The 25,317-nt window shown below is 59.6% G+C and overlaps 3 protein-coding genes across 8 annotated transcripts; all 3 read right to left on the bottom strand.

The window, feature by feature from the left end:
- Positions 1-334: 334 nt before the first annotated feature.
- Positions 335-6,279, bottom strand: CNIH2 (cornichon family AMPA receptor auxiliary protein 2). Its single transcript, XM_016119504.2, is given in 7 exon segments — positions 335-981; positions 1,175-1,318; positions 1,421-1,533; positions 1,742-1,789; positions 2,219-2,287; positions 5,946-6,140; positions 6,142-6,279. Coding segments are annotated over 7 exon segments (720 nt in total). The 5' UTR covers positions 6,265-6,279; the 3' UTR covers positions 335-953.
- A 759-nt stretch (positions 6,280-7,038) lies between these two features.
- Positions 7,039-14,392, bottom strand: RAB1B (RAB1B, member RAS oncogene family). Its single transcript, XM_016119471.2, has 6 exons — positions 14,277-14,392; positions 12,574-12,646; positions 12,200-12,295; positions 11,991-12,086; positions 8,587-8,718; positions 7,039-8,499 (listed from the first exon to the last, which is right to left on the bottom strand). The coding sequence occupies exons 1-6, from the start codon at positions 14,288-14,290 to the stop codon at positions 8,305-8,307; spliced, it is 606 nt and encodes a 201-aa protein (XP_015974957.1). The 5' UTR covers positions 14,291-14,392; the 3' UTR covers positions 7,039-8,304.
- Positions 14,393-15,199: 807 nt separating this feature from the next.
- Positions 15,200-25,117, bottom strand: KLC2 (kinesin light chain 2). 6 transcript variants are annotated; one of them, XM_016119470.2, is made up of 16 exons: positions 25,041-25,117; positions 23,934-24,172; positions 21,125-21,355; positions 20,902-20,971; positions 20,049-20,271; positions 19,362-19,449; positions 19,146-19,247; positions 18,880-19,053; positions 18,671-18,770; positions 18,026-18,075; positions 17,845-17,912; positions 17,290-17,398; positions 17,033-17,188; positions 16,832-16,956; positions 16,538-16,595; positions 15,200-16,167 (listed from the first exon to the last, which is right to left on the bottom strand). In XM_016119470.2, the coding sequence occupies exons 2-16, from the start codon at positions 24,159-24,161 to the stop codon at positions 16,084-16,086; spliced, it is 1,866 nt and encodes a 621-aa protein (XP_015974956.1). In that variant the 5' UTR covers positions 24,162-24,172; positions 25,041-25,117; the 3' UTR covers positions 15,200-16,083. The 6 variants fall into 6 exon arrangements, with proteins under 6 accessions (XP_015974956.1, XP_015974952.1, XP_015974951.1 ...); XM_016119466.2 differs by having other exon boundaries at positions 23,934-24,209; positions 25,041-25,110; XM_016119465.2 differs by having other exon boundaries at positions 23,934-24,209; positions 24,893-25,066.
- Between the last annotated feature and the right edge of the window lie 200 nt (positions 25,118-25,317).

Below are 25,317 nucleotides of genomic sequence, written 5' to 3'. Positions count from 1 at the left end.
TTGCTGATACCTCTGGGTCTCTGCATTGTCCAGGGGAACGGACTTGGGGCTCTCTAGGAGGAGGGGGACCCAGGGAGGGCTTCCTGGAGTTGGTGACCTTGATACTGCCTTGAAAGGCAGATGGAAGGGTTTCATTGAGAACAGCTGTTTATCTGTATCCGGGGAAGTGACAGTGGAAGGGGACAACTGGCAAGAAGACTTTGACGTCTGAGACCTCCGATCCGTCTGAGAGCGTCACCAGGGGGGTCTGTGGGCTGGTGGCAGTTTAGCTCAGGGCTGTCCCCTATCCGGTCCCTTTGCCGCCTCTCCTCTTTACACCTTTTAGGAGCAGAACTGGTGCCCACATGTTTGCAGTAGTTTATTCATATTTTGTCACAAATGGCCGGGGAGGGGGTGCCGGACTCCTCCAGGCAACATAGAAAATAGATCCAAGAGACAGGGTGGGCTGGGGTTGGGATAAGTGGGGACAGGGAAGGGTCCGGAGAGAGAGCCTGGGGGAGGGGAGAGGGCAGACTAGGGGTGGGGCTGTCCCCCTGCTGAGCCTGCTCATTCTGGGTGTGGGTACCCCCCCACCTGCAGGGGGCGCCTTAGGGTGGGGGTGAATGGGGGCGGCCCAGAACTTCCAGGGTCAAGCCCTGCCCCTCGGCAGGGTCCAAGTTTCCCCCGAAGTGGACAAGGCCAAAGGTCCCGCCCCTTCCAGGACTGACTGCCATGGCCACAGGCTGGCAGAGGAGCTCCTGCCCCTGTTTAGAGCTCTGCCCAGCCCTAGTCGGAGGGGAGGGGGCTCTGAAGGCGGGAGGTCCCCGCAGCAGCAGTTTGGGGGTTGGAGAGGAGGCTGGGGGCACCAGTGCCCCCTCCCTCCCCAGGGCTGAGGCCTCTGTGGCCGAGGAGCAGGGCTGGGGGTGCACAGGCGTCCGGTCCGTTCTGGGCTCGCTCCCTGGCCGGCTTCCCCCTTAGAAACTCACCAGCGTATAAACCATACTGTGGGAAGATGAGGCAGTAAGCGGAGTCCGGAGCAGGCCTGGCTACTGGACATCACCCTGTCACACCCTGGGATGCTTTCAGTCCTCAAGGGCAAAGGGCAGGAACTTGGGGCCCAACCATTCCTAAGATTGAAAGCATGGCACCAGGAGCATCCCTTCCCTGACTTCTGACTGCGTGGGCAGGGCCTCACCTGTACAGGTAATAGAAGAAGGAGAGCAGGTAGAAGGCGAGTTTGCACCAGGACTCCTTCTGGCAGTAGTTGAGGATGTCGGCATTCATGATGGAGACGGCATCATACATGACCTCAGAGCCATCCGCAGGGCGGTGGAAGTACCTGGGAGAAAGGAAGGGCCTGAGTGCCCACCATGGAGGCTCCCACCCCCATCCCATCCCTGCTCCCCCATTTCCGCCTCCCCAAGGTGGCCGCTCCCCTCACCTCCAGAGGTGGTAGAAGAGGAGGGGGATGTTGAGGCCCAGGGTCACCCACTCTGCTGCACACAGAAACATCAGACAGAAGAGGCCATGGATGGAATATTCTGGGACCACCAGCTGGGGAGTGAGGAGGAGAGGTCAGCGGCCTGGTGCCAGGACAGACCCAAGCTTCAAGGGCACCCACAGTGACCTCTGGGAACTAAAAGGGCCTCAGCCTCCCATTCCCTCCCACGTGGCAGAGCAGACCAAACAGTTCCCAGATGAGGAAGATCACAGTGGGGCTGAGCTGGGCTAGGAGCCTCCTGCCCCCAACCCTGACACTGACCTTCCTCAGGAGGCAGCAGATGCGTTCGATGTTTTTTAAACGCTCGCGCTGTAGGGGGAGGAAAATGCTGCGATGGGGGGCGGAAGAGCGGGCATTGGGGGGCACCCCGGCATCCTCCCGCACTCCCCCACCACCCTGCACGTGGCCGCTAGGGGGCGCCAAAGCAGTCCGCGGCGTTGCCTGCACGTCAAGGAAGCAGCCGCTTCGTCACCATGGCAACCGTCACCATGGAGGGACCTTCACCCGCGTCTCCACGGCAACGGCCCAGAGCCTGGCAACGGCCACCCCGCCAGGAGGAACCCGAGCCCTGAGCCCGCGCCAGGTGTTTTCTGGGGGCGGGGACAGACAGAGGAAGGGGCAAGGCCAGCAGTCCCCCCACATACACCCCCGTCTTCCTGTCCCCCACCCTCCTTAGCCCGCAACAGATGGAAAGACAGACGGACGGACACACCTCGGCACAGCACATGTATCACTTACTGCCCGCGCTGGGTTCCCCTGGTCGATGGGGTTCTTGAAGTCAGTCCGCAGCTCGTCAAAGGCTATAATCTGGGGGAGGGGTGTGTGCTCGTCAGGGTTGGGGCAGCATTTTATGGCCCCTCACCTGTCATTCTGTGAGATGGGAATTCATACATGGGAAACAGAGCAGATGGAGCTTGCTGCAAAGGTGGAGAAACTAAGGCCCAGCAAGGGGCAGGACCTGGCCCCTTGTGCACCCAATAGTCTAGAATGGAACCCTAATGTGTGGATGCCCAATTTAGGCCATGTACATGACACCTCCATCCAAAACACTCCAACAGATGGTGTCTGGTCTGCCAGGCCCTGTGCTGAGCACTGGGCCCTAGAGGCCTGCGACACAGCCCCTGCCCAGGTGGAACCCCAGGCTTGCGAGGAAAACCGTGAACTACATTCAAGGGTTATCAGGGCTGCAGGGTACAGGAAGAACCTGTGAGGGGGATGATGGGGGCCTCGAGCTGGACGCTGAGCAGGTGTTTGTCTAGTGAACAAATGGGGAAGGGCAGTCTGAGCAGTAGGAACAGCGAGTTCAACGGCAGAGGATTGAAAGAACAAGGAATATTCAGGAAACTGCAGATTTGATGCGGCTAGAACGAAAGTGTGAGGCGAATGGGAAGAAATAAGAAAATGGAGAAAGATGGGCTGGAGAGGTCAGTGGAGCCGGAAGTGGGTGTCCTGTGAGACTAGACCAGATGTTTGGACTTTAACACAAAAGTAATGGGGAGCCATGAGGGGTATAAAGCAGCAGAGTGGGTTGATGTCTGGTCAGGTTGATGTTTTTGGGTTGATGGAGCAGGAAGTACGAACTGGCTAACAGTCCCAGCTGAGACATACATGATGCTTACTCTACGCCAGCAGGCTTTACGTTCATGAACACATTTAGTATCTGATCATGTAGGTACTGATATTTCCATTTTGCAGATGAGGAAACTGAGACAGAGAGGTTAAGTGACTAGTCCAAGGCCACTTACACCGCTAGTTAGTGGTTAAGCCAACGTGCTAACCCAGAATCCAGAGTTAAAATCCTTAACCACTTGTATCATACCCAGGCCAACCCAGTGAGGGGACTGCTGGAGCGTTGGGGTGGGGGGTGTTGATGGTGATCTGAGTAAGGAGAGTGGCAGAGCTCTTTAGAGGCCAACTCCAGAGGACGTGCACGGTGGAGGAGTGGAGGCAGAGGGGTCCAAGGTGCCTTTGGGTATTGGGGTACCTGGTTGATGGCCGTGTCCTCATGGGGATGGGGAACTCTCAGGGAGCGGGGGAACAGTGTTTGAGGGATGATGGGACAGATCAGGGTGGGGGGAGCTGGCATGGAGACTTCTGGGGTCCGCTCCTCTCAGAAGCAGCCCTAGGATGAGACAGCAGGCCCACCACACCCAAGCGGCTCAGACCCCAGAAGGCTGGGGAGAGAACATGGGCTTCCTGGAGGGAGCTGGGGCCATCTGGAGCAGCACCCCCAACTCCCCGTTGACTCTGGGCAGCCCCTGCCTGCCAGGCATAGCAACAGGGTCCAGCAGGGAGCGGAAGGGTGCCGTATGTCTGCCCCAGAGCTGGCATCAGCAGCAGGAGGCGGGTGTCTCGCCTCCCACCCCCCAGGCTGCCTGGCACTGACTCAGCCCCCTGGAACAAACAATCCCCCACGGTGACAGCTGACACGCATCACTCACCACCAGCGTTGCCTAGCGACCAGTGGGGCCTGGGATCAGGGTGTAGGGTGGGATCTGGGGTCCTGCCCTGGGAGGTTCTAGTTCTCGCCACTTTGAATCGAGAACCACACCTCCTGTCCCCACCCCCTGGGCAGGCCCTGCTCTGGGCAGTGATGGATACACCACAGCCCATTTTACCAACGAGGAAACAGACTCAGGACCAACGGCCTCGCTAAGATCACCCAGCTAGATAGCTGAACCAACACAGTGCCTGACACATAGTAAGTGCTCAAATATTTGTTAAGTAATCTTAGGCCCTTTCTTCCAGCCTGGGAGCCCTACAAAGGCAAAGTCTGAGTCTTATTAATCCTTAACTCCCCAAAGCTGTCCAGAGCTGGTTCCCAGGAATCATCAGTACAAGTTAGTTGGATGGAGGACTGCTCTGAGGATACCCTGAGGACAGGGACCCCTATAGGGGGTGTGGGAGGCGTCTGGTCGGGGAAGGGCTGAGAAAGTGGCTTCTTAAATTCCAGGAGGCTTTCTCCTAGCAGCTGGTTAGCTTTGTGTTCCCAGCCTCAATTCCTTTCAGTCCTTAGGACGCCAGCCCTCCTGCTCCTACCCCACAGCATTGTCCAAGAGACAGGAGACTCAGACCAAGAGGGAGCGAGGGAAAGAGAACCAAAGAGGGAGATAAAAGAAAAAGCAACTGAGAGACCCACACACAGCGAGACAAAGCCAGGGCTGGAGGTCGGGTTTGTGTATGAAGGTGCCTGGCGGTGGGGCTCACTCACACAGGAGGGACAGTCTGAGTCCGTGGAATCCTGATGTAAGAGACAGGCAGTGGGGACAGCAGAGGATGGTGAAGGGAGAGACTGGTCAAGAGCCAGGGAGGACCATAGAGCAGGCAGGTAGCAGGTCCCAGGAAAAGAAAGGAGAGTGGAAATGGGGAGACCAGGAAAGAGGCAGGTAAGGGAATAAGGAGGAAGTGAGAGGAAGGAGTCGGGGAGACTGGAGGGCAACCCCCCAGAGGGGAAGATCAGGGAGGTGTGTGCTGCATGTGCCAGGCCAGGGCCGAGATGGGTGGCTGTGTGGAGGGGATTGGTGGGGGCCAAAACCCCAGGGGACAGAGGAGGAGGGAAGGCAGCAAAGGGGGCCAAAAGCCACAAACAATGAAGTGAAGGCTGATGGTTAGTTCTGTAGTGAGAGGAAGGGAACCAGGCAGGGGTAGCACTGAGAAGGCCCCAGAGAGAATGGGGGGGAGAGACCCTCTCTGAGGGGAGGCGGTAAGGATAAAGAAATGAGAGAAATGGACATTCTGAAGGACCAGGTATGAGGCCAGGCCAGAATGACAGACCAAAGGGAACACCAGACAAAGGGGAAAGCGGGGGCAGGAGGAAGAGGGAAGCTGGAAAGTGGGGAGGAAACTGGTGGGGGGGGGGAGCCCTGACAGGAGGGGCAGGGAAACCCAAGGTGAGCTGGTGGTGGGGACCAGGTCTCTGGGGCTGCTCAGAGCCAGTCGCTGCTGGGTCAGGGGTTGGGGAGGGGGGGAGGTGTGAAGGGAAGGGGTTAATGAGCTCTGCGATCTGCGGGTCCTGTAAACAGATGCAGTTGCCATAGCAACTGGCTCCATCATTCTGGCTGGAAAAACCCACAAGGCAGGGGGGCGAGCAGACAGACAAACTGCCCGACGGATAACGGGGGCGACTCGCTGGGGGATAGGAGGAGGGAAAGGCACAAGGATCCCAGAATTCCGCCCCACACCCCAAGGCTGCATGGGGTAGGATAGGCGGCTCAGGGACCGACTGGCATACCCACGGACAGGTGGGGGTGGTGTAGGAAGGGAGCTCCCCCCCCCCCGCCCCTCGCCCCTGGGGAAGTCCGACGATGGGGGTGTTAACGGGGGCCAGAGTAAGCCGGTCGATGGGAGAGCGCTGAGAGGCGGCTCCAAGTTTCACCAGGCCCTGGGACCATCCATCCGTCCGACCCCCTATAGCTCTGGGAGCCCCCTGCCCACCACCCCGCCCCCAGCCCCAGCCCGGCCTTACGTGCCAGATGACAAAGAAGATGAGGGAGGCGCACAGCACCAGGGTGAGCATGTAGCAGAACGCTGCGAAGGTGAACGCCATGGCCCCCGCGCCGGGCGGCGGCCCGGGGGGCGCCAGCGCGGGGCCCAGGCGCAAGGGGACGCCCCCCGGCCCGCGCTTAGGGCCGGCCGGGCATGGTCCGCAGGGCTCTGGCGCGGGCTCGGGGGACGCGTGCGGTGCGGCCGGGACCGGGGCCGCGGGGCCGTGGAGCACGCGGGGCGCGGGCCGGTGGGCTCGAGGGGCGCGTCCGCTGCCGGCTGCCCGGGCCCCGATCGCTCATCCTGCGATCCCTCGCCCGCGGCTCCCTCGCTCTCCAGCCCGCGAAGCCGGCTGGGCGGAGCCGGGGGCGGGGCCGCCGTGCGAGCGGCCCCGGGCGGGGCTGGGTCTCCGTGTGCCCGGCCGCATGCACCGCCCGGCCCGGCGCCACCCCCGCTCTAACCTCGGGGACATGTAGGCAGGAACGCACATCCTTGGCATGGCCGCTTCCCCCACCACCGGCCTACCGCGTCACACAACGAGCCCACCACAGCCGCACTCACACTCGGCCCACACGACCGTGCCCTCACCCACGGGCCTCATCCGCAGCCGGGAGGCCTAAGAGGTCTTAAGTGCAAAGCACTCACTTGGCACTGTCCAAGGGGACTGAGACACCTGGCTTGAACCCGCAGTGAAGTGGGAGAACGGGCTGAACCAGAGGGCTGGAGGGGATGCCAGGCGCCACGCGGCACGGTGTCTGGGGAACCCTCCGGCAGTGGCCCACCTTCGAGTCCTGGTTGGGTGCCTCTGTGCGTGCTGGCGGTGGCTCACCAGGTACTTGCTGATGGCCGCCTGCCTCCTTCCCTTTTGCCAGAATGGTGCTGGGCCCCTTGGGGACAGACCACAGAAGCCCAAGCAGGCAGTTCTCTAGGCTTCAGGAAGTGGGTCAAGGACTTTCAACAGCAACCCTGGGCCACAGCCCAGCCAAGACCCCTGTGCAGCCCACCAAGCCCAGGGTTTCAGCCCTGTCCCTACCACCCCAAGGCGGCTCCCACCACAGACCACACTTAACCACAACTTCCTTGCAAAAACCCTCGGCTCACCCGAGGGCCAATGGAAATTTATTATTTTTTGTCCTTTCCGTCTTTCCCCAAGTGGCTTTTCCTTGCAAAATGCCTGACATGACACCAGAGGGGAACCTGGGAGTGGGGGGGGGCACCCCAAGGGGCAGCCCAGGGACTTAAATACAAGCTAGACGGAAGGGCACAAGTGGGACAGGCGAGAGACAGCACAAGGGACATGGCTTCTCAGGTAGAGACCAAAGGTTTGTTTTTTTGCAGGAAGAAGCTGTACCAGAGCGCCAGAGGCTAGGATCCCGGGAGGGAAAGGGGGAGTGGAGCAGCCCCCACCCCTAGGTTGCACCCATACTCCCCAGAGGAGAAGGAGCGACAGAGGACAGGGATCTGCCCTTGTAGGCTCCATGAAGGGGGAGAAAGAGCCAGACGTGCTACCTCAGGGAAAGGGACGAGGTGCTGGCAGAGTGAGGGTTAAGGCTGGTGCCCGGCCTCTGGCACTGGTGGGCCTTCCGCCTCTGCCTGCCTTGGGGACAAAGGGGCACGGTGGGCAGGCAGCACATGGGCCTGGCTCTGGCAGGGCAGGGGGCGGCAGGAGCAGGCTCCCTCTGGGCTCAAGACACAGGCCCAGCACGGCTGCCCGCCCACCTGCCCTAGAGGTGCTCAGACCCCACCGCAGCTGGACGGCTCGAGCTATGAGTGTAGGAGGGGACGTAGGGAAGAGGGGAAAGGGTGGGCTTTCAGGTTCCTATGGCCCCCATGCCCGTCCTGAGGTCCAGCCCAAGACCCTGGATCCCAGGTCCTGGATCGCCTGGTCCCATTCCTGGCCCTGGGTGCTGACTTCAGCCAGGGCAGTGGAGGCCAGGGAGGCCCTCGACTCTTGGGGAAGGGGGGATGGTCAGGAAAAAAAGGAAGGATAAGGAGAGAAACTCACTGCAGCATACATGGGGGGCTAGGGGGAGGGAGACAAACAGAGGAGCCCTCATCCCAAAGAAAGGTGTGTGGTGGGGTATCTTTTAAAGTTACCTAGAGGCAGCAGCAGAGCAAGCCCCCACCCCCGCCCCAGCCACAGGTCCTGGGTGTCCTCCCTTGGGGGCCCTGACAGAACCAGGGGTCAGGGCAGCAGGCAGATGGGCCAGAGGGAGATGGGGAGCCCAGGGCACCCCAAAGCCACAGACTCAAATGCCCCAGGAGAAGAAGGCACCTCCTGCCCCCTCCAGGGGCATCATCTGGAGAAGGTGCCCCCTCCTGTCCCACCTCACATGGCCCTCCTAGCAACAGCCACCACCAGCTGGCTTCACTGGGCTGCTGTCGATCTTGAGGTTGGGCCGCTCGCCCCCTGAGGCGGCCCCAGGCCCCATCCGCTTCTTGATTTCAGCAGCCATGGTCATGAACGCCTGCTCAACATTGGTAGCGTTCTTGGCACTCGTCTCCAGGAAGGGGATGCCCAGAGAGTCTGCAAATTCCTGATAAGGAGAGAAGAGGAGGGGAGGGAGGGTGAGGGGCGGCAGGCCCCAGCCCACCCCGGGAGGCCTGGCCCCGGCCCCGCTCACCTTGGCTGTGGTGTTATCCACCACTTTCTTGGTGGTGAGATCGCTCTTGTTGCCCACCAGGAGCTTATTGACGTTCTCACTGGCATAGCGGTCGATCTCTTGTAGCCACTGCTTCACGTTGGCATAGGATTCCTAGAGGGATCAGGGGCAAAAGTTACTTTGTTCCCAACTCTCACCTCTACCCTAGGCCTGGAGAACCAGGGCTTTGAAGGAAATGGGTTGCTCTGGGCTCCCGAAGTGGCAGAGCCCTGGGCTCAGGACCCAGGGGAAGCACTCTCCTCCAGGCTTAGCCCTCCTCCCTGCCCTCCTCCTACCAAGACCCCAAAAGCCAGCCTCAGCCTAGCGTCAGCTGTCTGCCAACAGCTCCAACACCTCAACAGCCTGGGCCTAAGGGCCAGCCGGCTCTGCTTCCTGCAGCTGCTCGCCTCTGCCTGAGACACAGAAAAGACTTAACCACATGTGGGAAGCAAACAGCATCAGAAAAGAGGCATGCCAGAGGGGGAAACAGAAAAAAAGATAACAGGTTAACAGGAATCACAAAGTTCTCAGTGGCCTTAGCATTGAAGTCTTGAAGCCCAGTGGCAGGTGAAGGGTCCTCGCAGAGGAGGCCCTGGCCTATGAGAGAGACAGGTATCCTGGGAACGGAGCCTAACACTCGTCTTCTGGCACCAACAGCCTCCTCACTCAGCCCAGGTCTCCCGGGAGCTTACCATTCCCCACCCTCCACCCCAGCATGTGGACAAAGCACAAAACTTCTAGAAATAAGCGAGAGCTAGAGCCACTCTCTCTCCTTAGGAGCCAAAGACCTGGTGATATCACCAGGGTTCCACCTTCTGCCATGTCCCAGGCTGGGCCCTGTGCCGGGCACTAGGGACAAAAAAGAGAACCATACCTGGGCCCTGGCCTAAAGCACTCGGAACAGGGAGGACTAGGCTAGGACGCACATGATGGCAAGACAGGGCGGTCAGCACTGCCCGGACAGAGGCAGGAGCTGTGACGCCCTGGGGCCGCCCTACGCCCGGAGGGATGGGGAAAGGTGTAAGGGAAGGAGACGGGCGTCCACTGGGTCACAGAATTAGAGGGGCGTGGTGCCTCTACGGAGTGGGGAGAAGCTGAATGCTGTTGGGACACAGGCCTTGAGCAGGAGAGGAGAGGGCGAGGAGGCAGACCAGCGCACAGGGGAGCTCAACCTGGCTGAGTTCTGGACGGCCAGAAGCCAGCAGAGGTTTTCTTGGGAAGGGAGCAGCGGGGCACACTTCTGCCCTGAAAAGACAGTCCTGGCAGGAGCGCGGAGCCCACGTCAGAGTGGCAAGAAGATGGAGACCAACTGGAAGGTGGCTGGAACGATCCAGGGGAGAGAAGATGTGCCCTGAGCCAGGGAGTGAGGCAGCGACGAGCACAGGATTCGGTCAGACCACCCGCGGGAAGCCCCAGCTCTGCCATTTACTGTGTGACCCTAGATAGGTCACCTGACCCGAGGCTCCATTTCCTCACTTCTATAAAACAGTACCTCCCAGTAGGGCTGTTGTGTGCAGGAGATAATGAATGCAGGCCTGTCTCATAACAAGTGCTTAATTGGAAGGAGCTGCTATTATCCTCATCACTTCTATTATTATGAGGGGACAGATTTGAGAGATGATGGGGGAGGACAGAAGGGGCCTGGGGCTGACTGGATGGGAGAGGGAAGCTTCCTAGTCAGGCCGGGAGAGATGCAAAGGCTAGTTCGGGGAGAGATGGTGAGGCCAGTGCTGGTCACGCCGAGTTCCGCAGAAGGTCTGGAGCTCGGGAGAGGCTGTGTGGGAGCAGGGAAGGGTATGCTTGGAAGCAGAGCCCCGGATTCAAACACCAGCTTTGCTTTTCCTAGCTGCGAGACCACAAATCACTCAACATCTCTCCAAGCATGCTTCCTCGCCTGGAAAACGGGGGGGCCCACCACTTAGTTCGCTGGGTAACACTGAGAAGATCGGAATTAACACAGACATAACATACCAGCAGAATGTAGGCCAGAGAAGATCCACGGTGATAGCTGTTTAGATGCAGGAATCACAGAACGTAAGACGGAAGCCAAACCACAAAGTGGTCAGAACCATGCAGGGAGAGTCAGGAGGCAGCTTGGGGCAGGGTCAAGAAGCACAAAACATGGGGCCAGGGGGTCAGTACAGGACGAACCTGTAAAAAGCTACTGAAGAGAGAATCTAATGCAGCAGTTGCTGGGAGAGCTGGACACAGCGAACTTTCAAGAAGAGGAAGGAGAACCGAGTTAAAAGCCAAAAGAGGTCCATCAGGGTACGAATTAAAATGAGGTCACAAGATTTGGCAGTTAGAGGTCCCTGGTGCCTGTATCTGAGTGGAGCACAGTTCATCCAGAGCTCGCTGTCTCGGAGGCACCATGAGTCCCTGGTGAGCCAAAGAGCCCAGCTGTCTGTCAGAGCAGGGGCTCCTCCTGGCCCCGAGCTGATATAAGCATCTCCATGCCCTCTGAGCCGGTCTCCACTAAGCAACGAACTTCAGTATTAGGAACAAAGCAAGTCGAATCAAGTAAGTAGACCTAGACTTTCTGTCTCTGCCACTAAAACTGCAGGACACTGAGCAAGTGCCCTCACCACTCTACTGCTTCACCTGTGAAATGGGAACAACACAGGCCTCTTCAGAGTGTCATGGACGTCAAAAGGCTACGGCGGGTGCTGTAAACTACATGGCAGCAGTCCCCAACCTTTTGGGCACCAGAGACCGGTGCTCCCACGAGAACCTAATGCCTGAGGATCTGCGGTGGAACCAAGGGGTGATGCTGGCACTGGGGAGCGGTCGCAAATACAGATGAAGCTTCACTCGCTTGCCTGCTGCTCACTGCTTGCTATGTGGCCCGATTCCAAACAGGCCATAGACCGGTACCGGTCCGCGGCCCAGGAGTTGAGGACCCCTGCTCTCAGGTATGATGAGACTGTTTCTGATGGTTAATATCACAACTGTTGCCAACGACACATGACTAACGGTGCCACCGCAGTCACAGGGCTCCAGACCTCTGCTCACACTGGAGCCAGAGGGCTCCCTGCTCCCTCATCTCAGGCCCTTCAGTCGCTTCTCCAATGTCTTCACACAGGAGGCCAGGGGCCCAGAACAGCATCAAATTGACTGACTAAATGCCCCCAAAACAAAGGTGTCTGGAAGGTCCAACACAAGGTGGCAAGCCTGGCGGGGAGAGACGAGGCCTGACTCTGCCGAGACCCCGCAGCGGGGTCTCAGGAGGACCAATTCTGTGCTGTCTCCCTCCTGCTGGAATGAGTCCTAGTCCAGTCTCCTTTCCGAGCCACATGAGAGAGAGAGGACAGGAAGAGTGACAAGAAGCAAGAGCCACAGACCTGAGGCCGAGGCGGCAAAGGTGGGGTGAGTGAGCTCAGGAGTACCTGGTCGGTGACGTCATACACCACAATGATGCCATGAGCCCCCCGGTAGTAGCTGGAAGTGATGGTCCGGAACCGCTCCTGACCAGCTGTGTCCCACTACGAGACAGCCCGAGAGAAGAGCAAGTCAGCCCTGGGCTCTGAGCCCAGAGCCCCTCCCCGCCCAAGGCGGATGCCTCTGCACCGGGGACTCCGGGAAGAGCAGCACTCACAATCTGAAGTTTGATGGTTTTGCCATCCAGCTCAATAGTTCGGATCTTGAAGTCCACCCCGATGGTGCTGATATAGCTCTCTGTATATGTGTCATCCTGGAAGATCAGGGGACAACGAAACGGCCTGAGTGAACAGGCTTGAGGCCCAACTGGAAAATCTCCCTTGAGTCTCCTGCCCCAGCACAGTCCCTAACGGCTGGGCCCCAGTTCGCAGCACCTAACTTGCCAGCCAGGTGTCCCTGTTCAGTTGACAGAACCTGCAATTTCATCCTTGGTGCCCCAGTTCTTGTGACTACTGTGCTCTGGGTTGCCCCTTCTCCCTCCCGCCACCAGCCAGGACCCCGGACGGATGGTACGGCGGGCTTCCTACTCACAGCAAACCGCAGAAGCAGGCAGGACTTGCCCACACCCGAGTCACCAATCAAAAGCAGCTTAAACAGGTAGTCACTGGAGAGACAGGAGGGGAAGGTGTGAAGGCAGGCAGGGAGTCTGCCGGCCATCATCATGGTCACAGCTACAGCATCCTCCCACAATTAGACGTGCCTCCATGTACTACTAAGGCGATCACAAGATCCTCCTACAAGTCTTGGGAGGGGAGAGCTGACCACCCCCCATGACAGCACGGCATATGAATTCCCACTTTACAGAGAAGGAAACTGAGTTCACAGAGAGGGACATGACTTGCTGAGGATCACCATCAGGTGACAGCTGAGTATCCTACTGATTCTTGTCAGACTTCATGGTCTCAGGTCCAGTAGGGGTTATTTAGAGACCGCCCCCCCCTCCCCCGCCCCCGCCACCACACTGCCCCTAGGCAAACCTGGCTTGGCAGGGGAGGCCCCAGAAGTAGGAGTGAGGGTGAGTCCAAAAGTTATTAAGTGTTTAAGAAGAGGTGGTAACAACTGGCAATCACTTAAAACTGTACTGAGTTCCTACTTGTGCCTGGCCCTGTGCTAATTACTTCAAATACATTATTTTACTTAAGCCTCGCAAGAGTCCAATGAAGTGGGTGTTGTTATTCCCACCAAATGAGGAAATCAGAGGTCAGAGAAGGAAAGTGACTTGCTCTAAGTCTATACAGATGTTAACTTTAAGACTGAAAACCAAGTTTGGACTTCAAAGTCTCTGTGAGAACCTATGGGTTCCCTTCTCTGTTCCCTGTCAAATCCAGCTCAGGGCTTCCCCCTGCCCCCAGGAAATCTGAGGCCTGGATCTGGAGAAGAAAAAGGAAGTGGCAGAGGAGGAAGCCGATAACTGACACTCGGGAAAAACTGTCAATGAGAAGTCTGGGGCAGAGATGTGGGCCATCTACCCATAGGGGGAGCGACCAAGAAGTGCGGAGAGTATGAGGAACAGAGAATCCCACTGGAGGGTCGGGAAGCGAAGGACACATTCATCTAAACTTCATCAGCAGTGTGACAGCAAAGGGAAGGGGTGTGACGGTGGTGCTGGGGGCCTGAGGGAAGGCGAGGAGAGGGCGGGAAGGGGCTGCCAACCGGAGCAGCGGGCAGCTTGACCAAGGCAGGGGGCAAAGCGACAGCCGCGGAGGGGAGGACCGGTGCGAGAGCTGCCCAGAACGGCGCCTGGGCCTCCAGCCTCTGGCCAGCCCAAGGAACCGGGTTCCGGGAGAACGGGAAGAACAGAAGGTTTTACCGCCCGACCTAACAGGACCGAGACTAAGAACTATTTGGCGACAGGCTCCATAGCGCTGAGACCGTTGTCGGCACCCAGACCGCCACTCTCAGCAAGCAGGTGGGGAAACTGAGGCCTGGAGAGATCGGGGCTGCGGTGTTACCTGACCGTAAGGCCTGGTACGGCCGGTGCCTTGCGCGCCAGTGGCGCCCCTCGGGGTCGCAGTCTTTTGGCCCCGGGTGCAAGAACTCGGGGTATGGAGCTGGGGTCCTGGGGCCCCCGGGGGAGGGGCAGGACCCGGATGTGGGGGGGGGGGTCAGCGGAAGCGGGACCCGGATGTGGGGGCGCTGCGCAGTCCTGACCCAGGCCGGACAACCCCGGTAAGCGTACAGCCCCGCACTCCGGATCGAGGCTGCGCCGAACGGCGCGGGCGGGGCTCACTCACTATTCGGGGTTCATGGCGGCAGCGGCGGCCCGCTCGGTCGCTCCCAGTCGGCTCTGCTCCGCCTCCCGTTCCAAGATGGTGGCCGCTCCGCCCCAGAGGCCCCGCCCGCGGCGCGCAGGCGCAAAGACGCCCGACTGGGGCCTCGCCGCGTTGCTTCTCGGAACTTGTAGTCTCCGTACATGGTCACACACGCGCGCACACACACACGGACTTGTATCCTCAGTCTCTCTCTCTCTCTCTCTCTCTCACAGACACGCGGACTTGTAGTATCCTTACACTGACACACACACACACCCTCACTTACCCACCCGCTGCACAGGCGTAAACCGGAGCCCGAGCCTCCTAGCCCACTCATCATTGCCACACATTGCTTTCTGGGGCTTATAGTGCGATCCACAGACGTACCTGGGCCTGAGGGCAGCCCTGGGGAGCCTGATGGCAGCCCTGGGGAGCCTGATGGCATCCCCACGTTGGAAGCGCAGTTTAGGGCTGGGGTCGACAGGTTTTACATCTGGCAGAGGTGGTTAACCCCACCCTCCCGACTCCCGGAGTTGTGAGCATTAGTTCATTTATCCAGGGTGCCGGCGCTCCTAACTCACAAGCCACAGCCCCAGGAGGAAGGTATCATTCACATTTTATAGATGAAAAAAATGAGTCCGTAACTCGCTCAAGGTCAAACAGCTCAGTGAGGAGCAGAGCTCAAAGCTCACGGTCTCTAGAACCTCGGCGATGAAGCTTGTTAGATCCTGAACATATGGGGTCCCCAAACAATTCCAGGATAGGAGCAGAGTATCTGCGCTCCAGCTGCGAGGGACCGGATGTGAGCGACACACACCCCCCACTGACTCGCAGCCCTTCACGACCCCACTCCCAACCTAGAGACGCAGAGAGCCCTCGGCCTCAGCCCCCAAAACAAGCCCGGCTCAGATTCAAACCATCTTTATTTCTACAGCAACATTTGAAAATAGAACGACCGCCTATACCCCCAACAAGGGCAGCCCCTCCAGCCACAGGTGAGGGGGCACATCACTGCCCCTCGCGAGAAGCTGCAGCGTGGGAGGCGTGGCTGGATGGCTCGACAGGCAGTGCCTGGGGCGGGGTCAGGCCGTGCCTGGACAGGGCCAGGTGGGACGGGACAGTGCATAAGGCCGGGATGCAGGGCAGGGCCCGGCAATGAAGGGATGGGCAAGGGGAAGGCTCTCCGTCCTGGGGCACTGGGAGATGGCGGGGACAGGCGCGATCCTTAAAGGCCAGGAGGAGCTTGAGAAGGCCCAGGGAACCCTTTGGGGAGGCCCCCCCAAGATGTGTTGTGGAGCCTGGGAGATACCACCGCGCAGAATGGGGGTGATTAAGGCGTGGGCGGTACCACTAGAGAGGGGCGGGGTGAGGAGGGGAGGCCCGGGCAGCACTATGGACTGAGAGGGGCGTGGCCAATAACTTATTTCTCTATATACAGAAGCAACGGCCAGGGGAGGACAGGTGCTTAGTGTTCTGGCTCTAGGGTCTGGAGAGGGCGGGCCACTGAGTCTCTACCTGGAAGACCCGGGCCAGCCCTTACTGCTGGCCCTGAACCTAGTGAAGAGGGGGCCCTGCTGGAAGGAATAAATAAGGGGTAGAGCTGGAGCCGGGCAGGCCCAGCCTCCAGGGCTCAGGCTGAGATGACAAGGGAGGAGGTTACCCTGAGATTGAACAGAAAAGACAGGGGTCCCTGGGAGAGACAGGCGGGGCAAGCAGCAGGCCCATGCGCAGGGCTGGGGGTGGGGGTAGTGCCAGGTGGCGGCTTTGATGACCAGCTGCCCCTTCGGTGTTAGCCCACCAGGGAGCTTCGTCGGGAGAGGTCCATGGAGCTGGAGCTGAGGCTGCGGCTGTCAGAGAGGCCTGTGCCTCCAGGCTGTGGGCAGAAGGGGCAGGTGGCTCAGTGTCCTGCTGCTGCCAGTCTGCTTCCCTGGCCGGAAGGGGAATGGGCCTGACCAGCCAGAGTCCCTGAGCCTGGCCCACACCCTGCCCTGGTTGCCTGACACCTCCACCCACCTTCACACTGACTGCTGGCACTGGCCACTTGCATGTCCACCCAAGTAGGGAGTGGGTGTCCCTCATTTGTCTCCCCAGTATCCAGACCAAAGCCAGGCCTGGGACGGAGACAGGAAATGTTGCAGGATGAAGAGACATGTTTGAGGAGAAGCTGGGCAAGTACAGAGAACATGCAGGAGGCCCTGGGGCCCTGGAGCCCTGGGCCTCGGTGCCTCAACATCCACCCATACCTGGACTGGCTCCTCCACACTCTTGTTGAGGAAGTTGAGGGAACTGGCCCGCTTCATCCTGAGGGGAAGAAAGGCCGGGATTTGCACATGGTGAAACTGGGAGGGAATGGGAAAGGGTTCAGATTGGGATTGGGGCGGGAGGCTGATGAGAGGGGAGCAGATCTGGGTGGGGGGGAGGTGGACCTTGAAATGAGGGCGTTTACCCTGGGTCAGGGACTCATCTGGGATTGGTGGACTGTTGGGTGAGTTCTTGGGAGGCTCACCCCGGGTGGGGGGCTTGATTCAGAGGCTGACCTGGGATTAGAGGGCTCCTGGGGGCCACCACCCTGCAGCTTCTTCACCAGCATCTCACTGCTGCGCCTCAGGGCATCTCGGAGCTTCATAAAGGAGCCGCTGCGCCGCAGGGAACCACTGCCGTCCTGTAGGGTAGACAGGTTTGTGTGTACGCCATGCTGGCTACGCAGCCTCCCGGCCCAGCCCACTCCCTAGACTCACCCCACTCCACTCGGCTGCAGGCCCTGCCTCCTCGAGGTCAGACTCAGACTGGGCCCCAGCACCCCCGGCCGCATCTCGGCTGCCACGGCGGTCTCCCCGCCCACCGCCATCTTTCAGCAGTTCCACCACCTTGGTCTGGCTGGCAGGGTCCAGGCCCTGAGGAAGCAGAGGGCACATCAGGTAGAGCAATGGGATGGCTAGAAAACATGCAGGGCCATGCAGGTCCCTGCCCACACCCCTCATGTCTGCGGCCCCACCTGCTTGCGGCTGCGGCTGGCACAGTCCTCCAGTGTGTGTGCAGCTTCTAGCTTACCCTGGCGCCGGTACAGGGCCCCCAAGCTGCGCAGGGTGGTATTGACGGTGGGGCTGTGGACAGAACAGGAGACAGTCTCAAGCTCCGTGTTCCTCAGGAACCAGGGCCTGTTTTGACATCCAACCCACACTGGGCTCTAACGAACCATCCAGCCAACCAGAATCATGCCAAGCCCTGGGCTAGGCCTGACTGACTGCACACTTCTGTCTTGGAAGCACCCCAGGACCAGGGACCTGGCCCCACAGCCCTAAGTGAAATATTGCCGCTAGGACTAAAAACTGGGAGACCCAAGAGTGAAATAATCAGGCTGTCCTGGTGCAAAAAGCCATTCTGGGACAGGTGGCATGTGACCCAGTCCCTGAAAGACGAGCTGGTAGAAGTGCGGTCCTGGGGGTGAGCAGTATGAAGTGTGCGGCCCGAACTCAGTCCCCGCCCCCCAACTGGGATACTGTCTCCCCAGCTGCCTGCTTTACCGCCAGCCCTGCCCCGCTGTCCTCACCTGTCTACTTTACAGGCCTTGTACCAGCTGCCATATTCCCCATAAGGGGTGCTATCCCAGCGCTTATCCTGGTGGAAAGAATGGTCAGGAGAGGTGGGAAGAGCAGGCCCTACCTCGTCCACACGCCCCCAGCTTCACCGTTGTTCTCTGGACGCCCACCCAGCCCTGCCCACAGAGCTACCTTGCTCTCCTCCCGTTCCTCTGCGTGCATCCAGATGGGCTTGTTGTCACCTGGGGAGAGAAAGGGGGTTATCACCAGCCTCCCATTAAGGCCTCTCCTGGTGGGGCTGGACATAAGACTGGGGAGAGGGCGAGTGGTACCCTGGAAGGACCAGGGTTGGGCTTTGTTAAATAAACAAATAAAAAATAACCCCCAAACATTACCGATGCTCCTCTGGAACAGAGGTGACTGTGGCACAAGCCTGTGCCTGAGGTACTTGGGGGAGCAGACGCCTCAAGCCTAGAGCCCGAGGCATGTGCTGGGCATGAATGACAGGCCAGGCTGAGGGATCCCAGAGCAGAAACTGACTATCAGGGGCCAGAAGGTAGCTTCCCAGAGAGGGAGACGTTTGGGCTGGGCCGTCACAGTTAGCAGTTGCCCAGCAGAGTAAGGGGAAAGGCTCTGGGCCAAGGGCACGGGGTATGCAAAGGGTGTATATGGCATGGGCAGGGCGCAGAAGCTGTGTGTGCAAGCTCACATGTGCACATGAGTGACCAGGGACCAGCCCGACCCCAGGCATGAAGACCTGCCCAGCTGCCGTGGATGGTGATGGCTGAGTGAGCCTGTGCTGGGCGAGCTGGGGGAACACAGTAGCCAAAAACTCACCGTTGACAGAACCAAACTCCTTCTCATGAGCACGGGTGAGGATCTCCTTGTACAAGGTCTCTGCATCCTGGTACTTGCCCTGCTTCAGATAGCAGGAGGCCTGGAGTGGCAGGGGCCAGAGGATGAGCAGGATGCAGGGAGTGGAGCCTTTTCCTTTCCATCCTCCCCCAGCCCCCTCCCTCCTTCCAGCCCCTCCTGGCCCAGGGTACCAGGTTGTTCTTGGTCTTGGCCACATTGGGGTCATCAGGCCCAAGGCGGGTGGCATAGATCTCCAGTGCCCGCCTGTAGTAGTATTCAACCTCCTCAGCTTTGCCTTGGTTCTGGCACAGCAGGGCCAGGTTGCTCAGCTGCTTGGCGACATCTGGATGAAACTTGCCCAGGACCTGGGATGGGAGCAGGGCCAGTGGCTGGACTCGTGGCCGGCCTGGGTCCCCCCACCTGTGTAGCCCTCCTGCCCAGCCCCGCCTGCTCCCACCTTCTCCCGGATCTCCAGAGCCCGCTTGCACAGTGGCTCGGCCTCCTTGTACTTGCCCCGCTTGCCGTACAGAACCGCCAGGTTGTTCAATGTCGCCGCCACCTAAAAGGTGGAAGAACAGAGGCTCAGTGACCCAGGGCCCTGCTGGCAAGGGTTCTGGGACTTGGGAGCTGCAGAAGGCAGCAGCAGCCTTCACCTCCACCCACCCTCACTCACAGCCGGGTGGTCCTTGCCCAGTGTCTTCTCACGGATGGCCAGGGCGTCATTGAGCAGGTGGGCAGCCTCCTTGTATTTGTTCTGGTCCCTAAGGGCAGACAGAAGCAAGCTGAGGGTTGTCCTGGAGCCCAAAGTCTGGCCCTTCGTGATCTGAGATCCCAGAATCAAGCCTCCTGTATTTACTGAGTAGGCATGATTATAACACGGAACATGGGAAGACCTGGTCAACTGCTGCCCTCCAGGAACTTAGGGGGCTCTGGGTAGTTCACGCTCACCAGGGCATGCAGTGCTGAGGTGCAAGGCAAACCGCGCCAGGTCTCCCCCGCACCTCGTGCCCAGCGCACCTTGTTTTCTCTTCCCCGACACCTTTGCTCACGCTACTCTTTCCGCCAGGGAAACCTTTGCTAACCCTCTCACGTTCCAGTCACCAAAGACCCTACTCAAACCATGGTGCCCAAAGAAGCTGTGCCAATGCCCAGTGCCCCTGAGTCCTCATGCGCTGCCCCCTCCATGGTCATGTCCAGGTCTTTCTCCTCTTATTCATGTCTGTAGCCCAGACCCATGCAGGCCCAGGCACCTGGCTCAGCCCCTCTGGGCATAAGCTCTGCTCTCTGCCCTCCAGAGGAGCCTGAGTCCTGGCCCACAGCAGGCGCTGAGGGCTGGAGCCTGTGGCCAGAGGTGCCTTACCGATAGACCAGCGCCAAAATGTTCAGCATGGTGGCCACATCAGGGTGGTCATGGCCCGACGTCTTCTCCAGGTCTTCGAGTGCCTGCTTGCAGAGTGGCACGGCCACCTCGTAGCGGCCCTGAGAAGCGTACTGGATCACTAGGTTATGCAGGGTGCGCAGCCGAGCTGGGATTTCGTAGCCCCCATGCTGGGCAGCCACATCCCCTCCTCCAGGGCCAGGAGCTGCAAGGTCAAAGGCAGGAGCTCAGATGGACCAACTGTCCCCTGGGCTGGGCTAGCACATACCTTTGACCCACCTGACACGTGGCCCTGGGCAAGTCACTAACTATTCTGTCTCAGTTTCTCCATCTGTAGAGTGGGCCTAGTCACTCTTCAGAAAGAGCAGGTGGTGTCCCAGCTCTAACACTTCAAGCTGTGTGTTCTAGAGCAAACTACCTGAGCCCCGAGACTCAGCCTCCTCGGCTGCAGAACGGAGGCCCTGATGTGCACGCGACGCCATCAGCGAGGCGGGTCGGCACTGCACGTGCGTCCTCCTCTGACCCTCCTCCGAGGAGAAAAGAAACTACCAGTGGCCACAGAGCAACCGGTGGCACAACAGGACTGGAGCCCAGGCTGGGCTGCTCCGAAGCTCTGAACTGTGATCCTGCTCCTCACAGAGCTTGCTGGGTGGGGTGGAGGCAACGAGTGAGACGTGCCTTTTAAGTTCTGACATGCTGGGATGCGATGATCAGAAACGGAGCAGGGAAGAACATGGCAGCCCCTTAGTCCTTCTTTTTAGTGACTTCTGGGTCCCAAGGTCCAAGAGTTCATCCAGCTCCCCTCCCCTGCCCCGAGCCAGCTGCCCCTCCGCACCTGAGCTCTGCTCCTCCTCGTTGGGGAACAGGTCGTCCAGAGAGTCTTTGGAGACCTCTCCCTTCTCCTCCTAGGCAGGAAGACAGGATGAGGATCAGGAAAAAGGGCTCGCGGTAGCCCAGGTGCCAGTGACTGGGTCACAGCTGAGTTTGCTCCATGCTGTCCCCTCCCTGCTCCCAGAACCCCCGCCTGGTGGCCTCGCAGTGGCCATGGTAGGACTCACATTGGGGGAGGTGTCCTCATCCAACTTGCGGATCTGGCTCATGAACAGCAAGTGCTGCTTCTCCTCCTCGAGCTGGGCCACAGCCTGCTCGCTGCGCTGAAGCTTCTGCTGCGTCCCTGCCAGCTCCTCTCGCAGCCACTGGTTCTCCTGCACCAGGCGCCGCACCTGAGCCCGCAGCTTCTGCTTCTCTGACTCCACAGCCCCCAGGTGACTCGACAGCGCCAGGATCACCTGTGGCAGCCAGCCAGGACATGGGTCAGAGCCCTGTCCACCCCCAGCCTGGGCCGCCTGGGGCACTGGGGTGCAGCAAAGGGCTAGGCCTGGCCCTACCTGTGAGGAGCTGCAGGGCTGAGGGCCTTGAAGTTCTCCTCCCATCAAGGGAGTTTTCCTCCAAGGCTCCAAACCATAGTCTAAAACCTGAATCCAGGCGGCTTGGGGATCCCCAATTCCTTCCTTCTACGGCAGCAGTCCCCAACCTTTTTGGCACCAGGGACCAGCGCTCCTATGGTATTCTAATGCTTGATGATCTGAGGAGGAGCTGAGGTGGTGATGCTAGTGCTGGGGAGCGGCTGCAAATACAGATGAAGCTACGCTTGCTCACCTGCCGCTCACCTCCTGTTGCACGGCCCAGTTCCTAACAGACCATGGACCGGTACTGGTCTGCAGACCAGAGGTTGCGGACCCGTGTTCTAGAGTCAGAAGCCCTGGGCTCCCAGGCAGGCTCTGCTGGACTGACAAAGTCCGTCTCCTCTCCTGGGCCTCCAGCTAGTTCTCTGCATTGATGGTCCAGCTCCCACCTCATTGCACTGATCATGAAGAGAGCTGGTTGGGGTGCTGCGCTTTCCCGGAGCTAGGCGTTCTCTTCGTCTCTCCGATACTCAAACCCCTGCAGCCACTGCTTCCTGCCCCACGGCTAGCACTTTCCCAGGGAACCCTGATAGATGGCTGAAGGACCACTGAAGGACCCAATCTGACTTCTGCTAAGGGTCCAAGTTAGCCTCTGCCCTTCTGCAGCTCCCAGGGAGGGAAGGAGTGAGTATCCCAAACCCCCAGAAAGTCTGAGGAACCATAGGCAGGTAAGAAGACCCAGAGGCCTAGCCTCAGCCCCCACCTCTCTCCCCAACCTCTCTGACTCGTTTCCTGAGCTTCTAGGCTCTTCCTGCCTTGGAGCCTTGCAAATGCTCTACTCTTTCTCCATCCTTCACGTTCAGGGTCATTTCTGCAGCGAAGCCTCTTCTCTCTTATGCCCACAGCCCCAGGAAAGCAGGGCACCTTCCACTCCCTCTACGCCATCCTATTGCCCATCTGCGTCTGTGCCTGCCCACACTGGGAGGAGGGTCCCCGCGTCCATCTCTGCACCTGGCAGCCAACTGGCTGAGGAATGAATGACCAACATGTTGCCCCTCCGGAGGACCAGGCTCAGAAACCCTGTACTTCCTAGTTGATTAGCAAATGTCTCAAATAACAGGTGTTTTCACAACCACTAGCTTTTTAAAAACTTCACCAAATGGCCTGGAAGTATATATAGCATATGGCATGATCCCTATTTTAAAGACAAGGAAACCAAGATGATACCACCTGCCCAGGATTCACGGAGCCAGCCAGTGTCTCAGCCAAGATCTGAGGGGGCCAGGACTTTCCCTCAGAACCTAACTCCTTCTCCACCTGCGTATCCTCCAGGCAGCCCCAATGTAAGAGGGCCAAAACAGAACTCCTGATCATCCTGGCTCATCCCCTTAAATTGCTCAAACCACAAACCTAGGAGTTACCCTGCCCTCCTCTCTCTCCCTTACTTCATTCCCAGGTCCTCCTGGATCTACCTCCAGGACATCTAGAACTAGTTTCCTTCTTTTCACCCTTATGGTCACCCCTTTAATCCAAGCCACCATTTCTCACTTGAATTCCAGCAGTGGCTTCCTAACTACCTCTTACCTGCTTCCATTCTTGACACACTATAGTTCATTCTGCACACCTCAGCCTGTGGGAGCTTTTAAAGCCTAAATCAGACTATGTCCCTTGACTGCTTGAGGCCCTCCAAAAGCCTGCTGATTTCCTGAGAATAAAACTCAAATAAGGTACAGCACGATCTGGCCCCTGCCTTCTCCATAGGCCTCTCCTTCCTTGTGAAGCTCCAGTCACATAGGTCTTCTCGCAGTTCTCTGCTCACAAGATCTTTCCTACCTCAGGACCTTTGCACATGCAACCTCTTACCCACCTCCCTCTTCTACAGGCTAGGTCCATTCCTTCTTTCAGATCTTGGTTTAAATATCATTTCCTCAGAAGCCCTACCTGGCCAATAAATAAGACTCCCCGCTACAAGTTCTTATAAAATGTTCTTTTCTATCAAGGACTTATCATTGTGTAACAAATGTTTCCGTCTTCCTACTGGACTGGGGCAGGGATCTTGTCTGTTTTGTTGAACCTGTATCCCTGGCACCTATCATATTGCCTGGCACGTAGTAGGCATTTGACAACTTATCTGTTAATTAATGAATATAAGAATGAATGGGGGGTGGATCTTATGGGGTTTCCTTTTCCTTCTATGCTATTCATTCTCTGTTACCTCACAGAGAAGCTAAGAACAGGGTTCTGTGTATGGGGTAAAAATAACCAAGCTTCTCCTGGGGCAAGGCCCGGCTGGGGTCTCCAAAACCCATTCATTTCTTCAACAGATATTTACTGGGTCCTTCCATGGGGCTCCAGGGTACAGACAGTTCCCTGCTCAGATGTGTTCCTACAATGCCTTTTTCTAGAAGGCTCCATCCCTCCCTCCTGTGGCCTCCCACCTCAGTGCCCTAGATCGGCCTACCTGGGCCTCCCCCAGCCCCAGCTCAATGGCCTCCAGGGAGCGACGCAGGAGAACACAGCGTTCCTGTGAGCCGGGCTCGGCCTCGCCAGCTTCATGAGCGACCAAGGGAGCGAGAAGGGCACGATGCTCCCCGCGCAGGGTCTCCAGCCCTTGGATGACGGCTTTGGTGCCCAGCACGATCTCATCCTGGCTCAGCTTCTCCTCTCGCGGCAGCACCATCGTGGCCATCGCCGTGCCGCCTGTGAAGGCGAGAGGGCCGGCAGGCGGGTGCTGGGCCTGGGGCCGCACCGCCGTCCGCCCCAGATTAGGTAAACACCTCCGGTCCCCGGACGCCTGGGTCCCCGCGGTGCCCAGGTCCCCAAGCCAGCAGCCCGCACCGTGCCCACGCTCGGCCTACAGGGGGCGCGCCCGGCTCGTCTCGGCCCCGGAGACGCAATGCGGTGAGGTAGGTGAGGCTGGACCCGGATTCGGCCCAGACCACGGGCTCGGGCGAGGCAACGGCGGCCCAGTCTCGGGTTCCCCGGGGATTCCCTGAGCCAGGGCAGGGCGCGTCGGGAGACGGTCCTATGGGATCCCAGGGCCTCGCTCCCACGGAGAGACCCCCGACCCCTCCTGGAGATCCAGTCCCAGCCCCTCGGGAAACTCCCTCCCTAACAGGCAGGCCGAGCCACAGAGCCTTCACCTGGCGCGCGCCGGCTGTGGCGAGACCCTTCCCCTGGGGGAGCTGAGATCTCGGATTCTCCGTCACCTCAGGCCCCGCCCACGACGACCCTTCCCATAGGCTCGCGCCACGTCCGACGGACCCCTCCCCCCGAGAGGGCGAAGCCACCGCCCCCGCCGCCCGGGACCGCGCCCCCCGCCCGCGGGTGGGCCTGGCCGCCCCGCGGGCCGCGCCCGCCTCCGCCCCTCCGCTCGGCCGACGCGGAGCCTGCCGTCCCGGCCCGGTCGGCCGCGCGGACCTGCGCCTCCCGCCCGGGCGCGGCTGCCGCTCCGGCGCCGGCTCCCGCCCCGCTTCACTCGGACCCGCGGCCGCGAGCGGGTCCCGCTGCCTCCATCCCGCCGGCCTTCCCGACAGGCCCCGCGCCGCCTTAAAGGTGAAGCGGCTACCTCGGCGGCGTCGGAGGGGGCGAAACGCGCTCTTCTCCGCCCGCCGGCCGCCTTAAAGGAGCGCGCCGGCCGGGACTGCTCCAGGCAGGGAGTGGGGGGGGGCCGGGGCGTGGCCACCGAGGAGGGGGAGCGTGGCCACCAGGGGCGGGGCGCGGGCTGGCCGGGGGCGCCGTTCCCAGCGGCCGCCTCCGCGCTCCTGCGGCCTCGGGTTCCTTAGCCGTAAACCTTTCCGGGGCCGCGGGGGTGCGGAGGGGCTCGGCAGGCCGTGAAATGAGGC

This window comes from Rousettus aegyptiacus, unplaced genomic scaffold (assembly GCF_014176215.1).
Source record: "Rousettus aegyptiacus isolate mRouAeg1 unplaced genomic scaffold, mRouAeg1.p scaffold_m13_p_5, whole genome shotgun sequence".
In the NCBI taxonomy this organism is placed as follows: domain Eukaryota; kingdom Metazoa; phylum Chordata; class Mammalia; order Chiroptera; family Pteropodidae; genus Rousettus; species Rousettus aegyptiacus.
Note: the sequence above shows the minus strand (reverse complement) of the source record. Positions and strands in the feature narration are given on the sequence as shown.

Bases quoted from the DNA above. Each gene is read 5' to 3' on its own strand.
- RAB1B (XM_016119471.2), bottom strand. The intron at 12,296-12,573 runs GTGAGTAGGAAG...CTGATCTTCCAG, and splicing joins GCCTGCTTCTGCGGTTTGCT to GATGACACATATACAGAGAG. The intron at 12,087-12,199 runs GTGAGTGCTGCT...GCTGTCTCGTAG, and splicing joins AAACCATCAAACTTCAGATT to TGGGACACAGCTGGTCAGGA.
- KLC2 (XM_016119470.2), bottom strand. From the start codon at position 24,161: ATGGCCACGATGGTGCTGCCGCGAGAGGAGAAGCTGAGCCAGGATGAG. The intron at 19,450-20,048 runs GTAAGGCACCTC...GTCTGCCCTTAG, and splicing joins ATTTTGGCGCTGGTCTATCG to GGACCAGAACAAATACAAGG. The intron at 16,957-17,032 runs GTGAGTCTAGGG...TCTACCCTACAG, and splicing joins CTGCAGCCGAGTGGAGTGGG to GACGGCAGTGGTTCCCTGCG.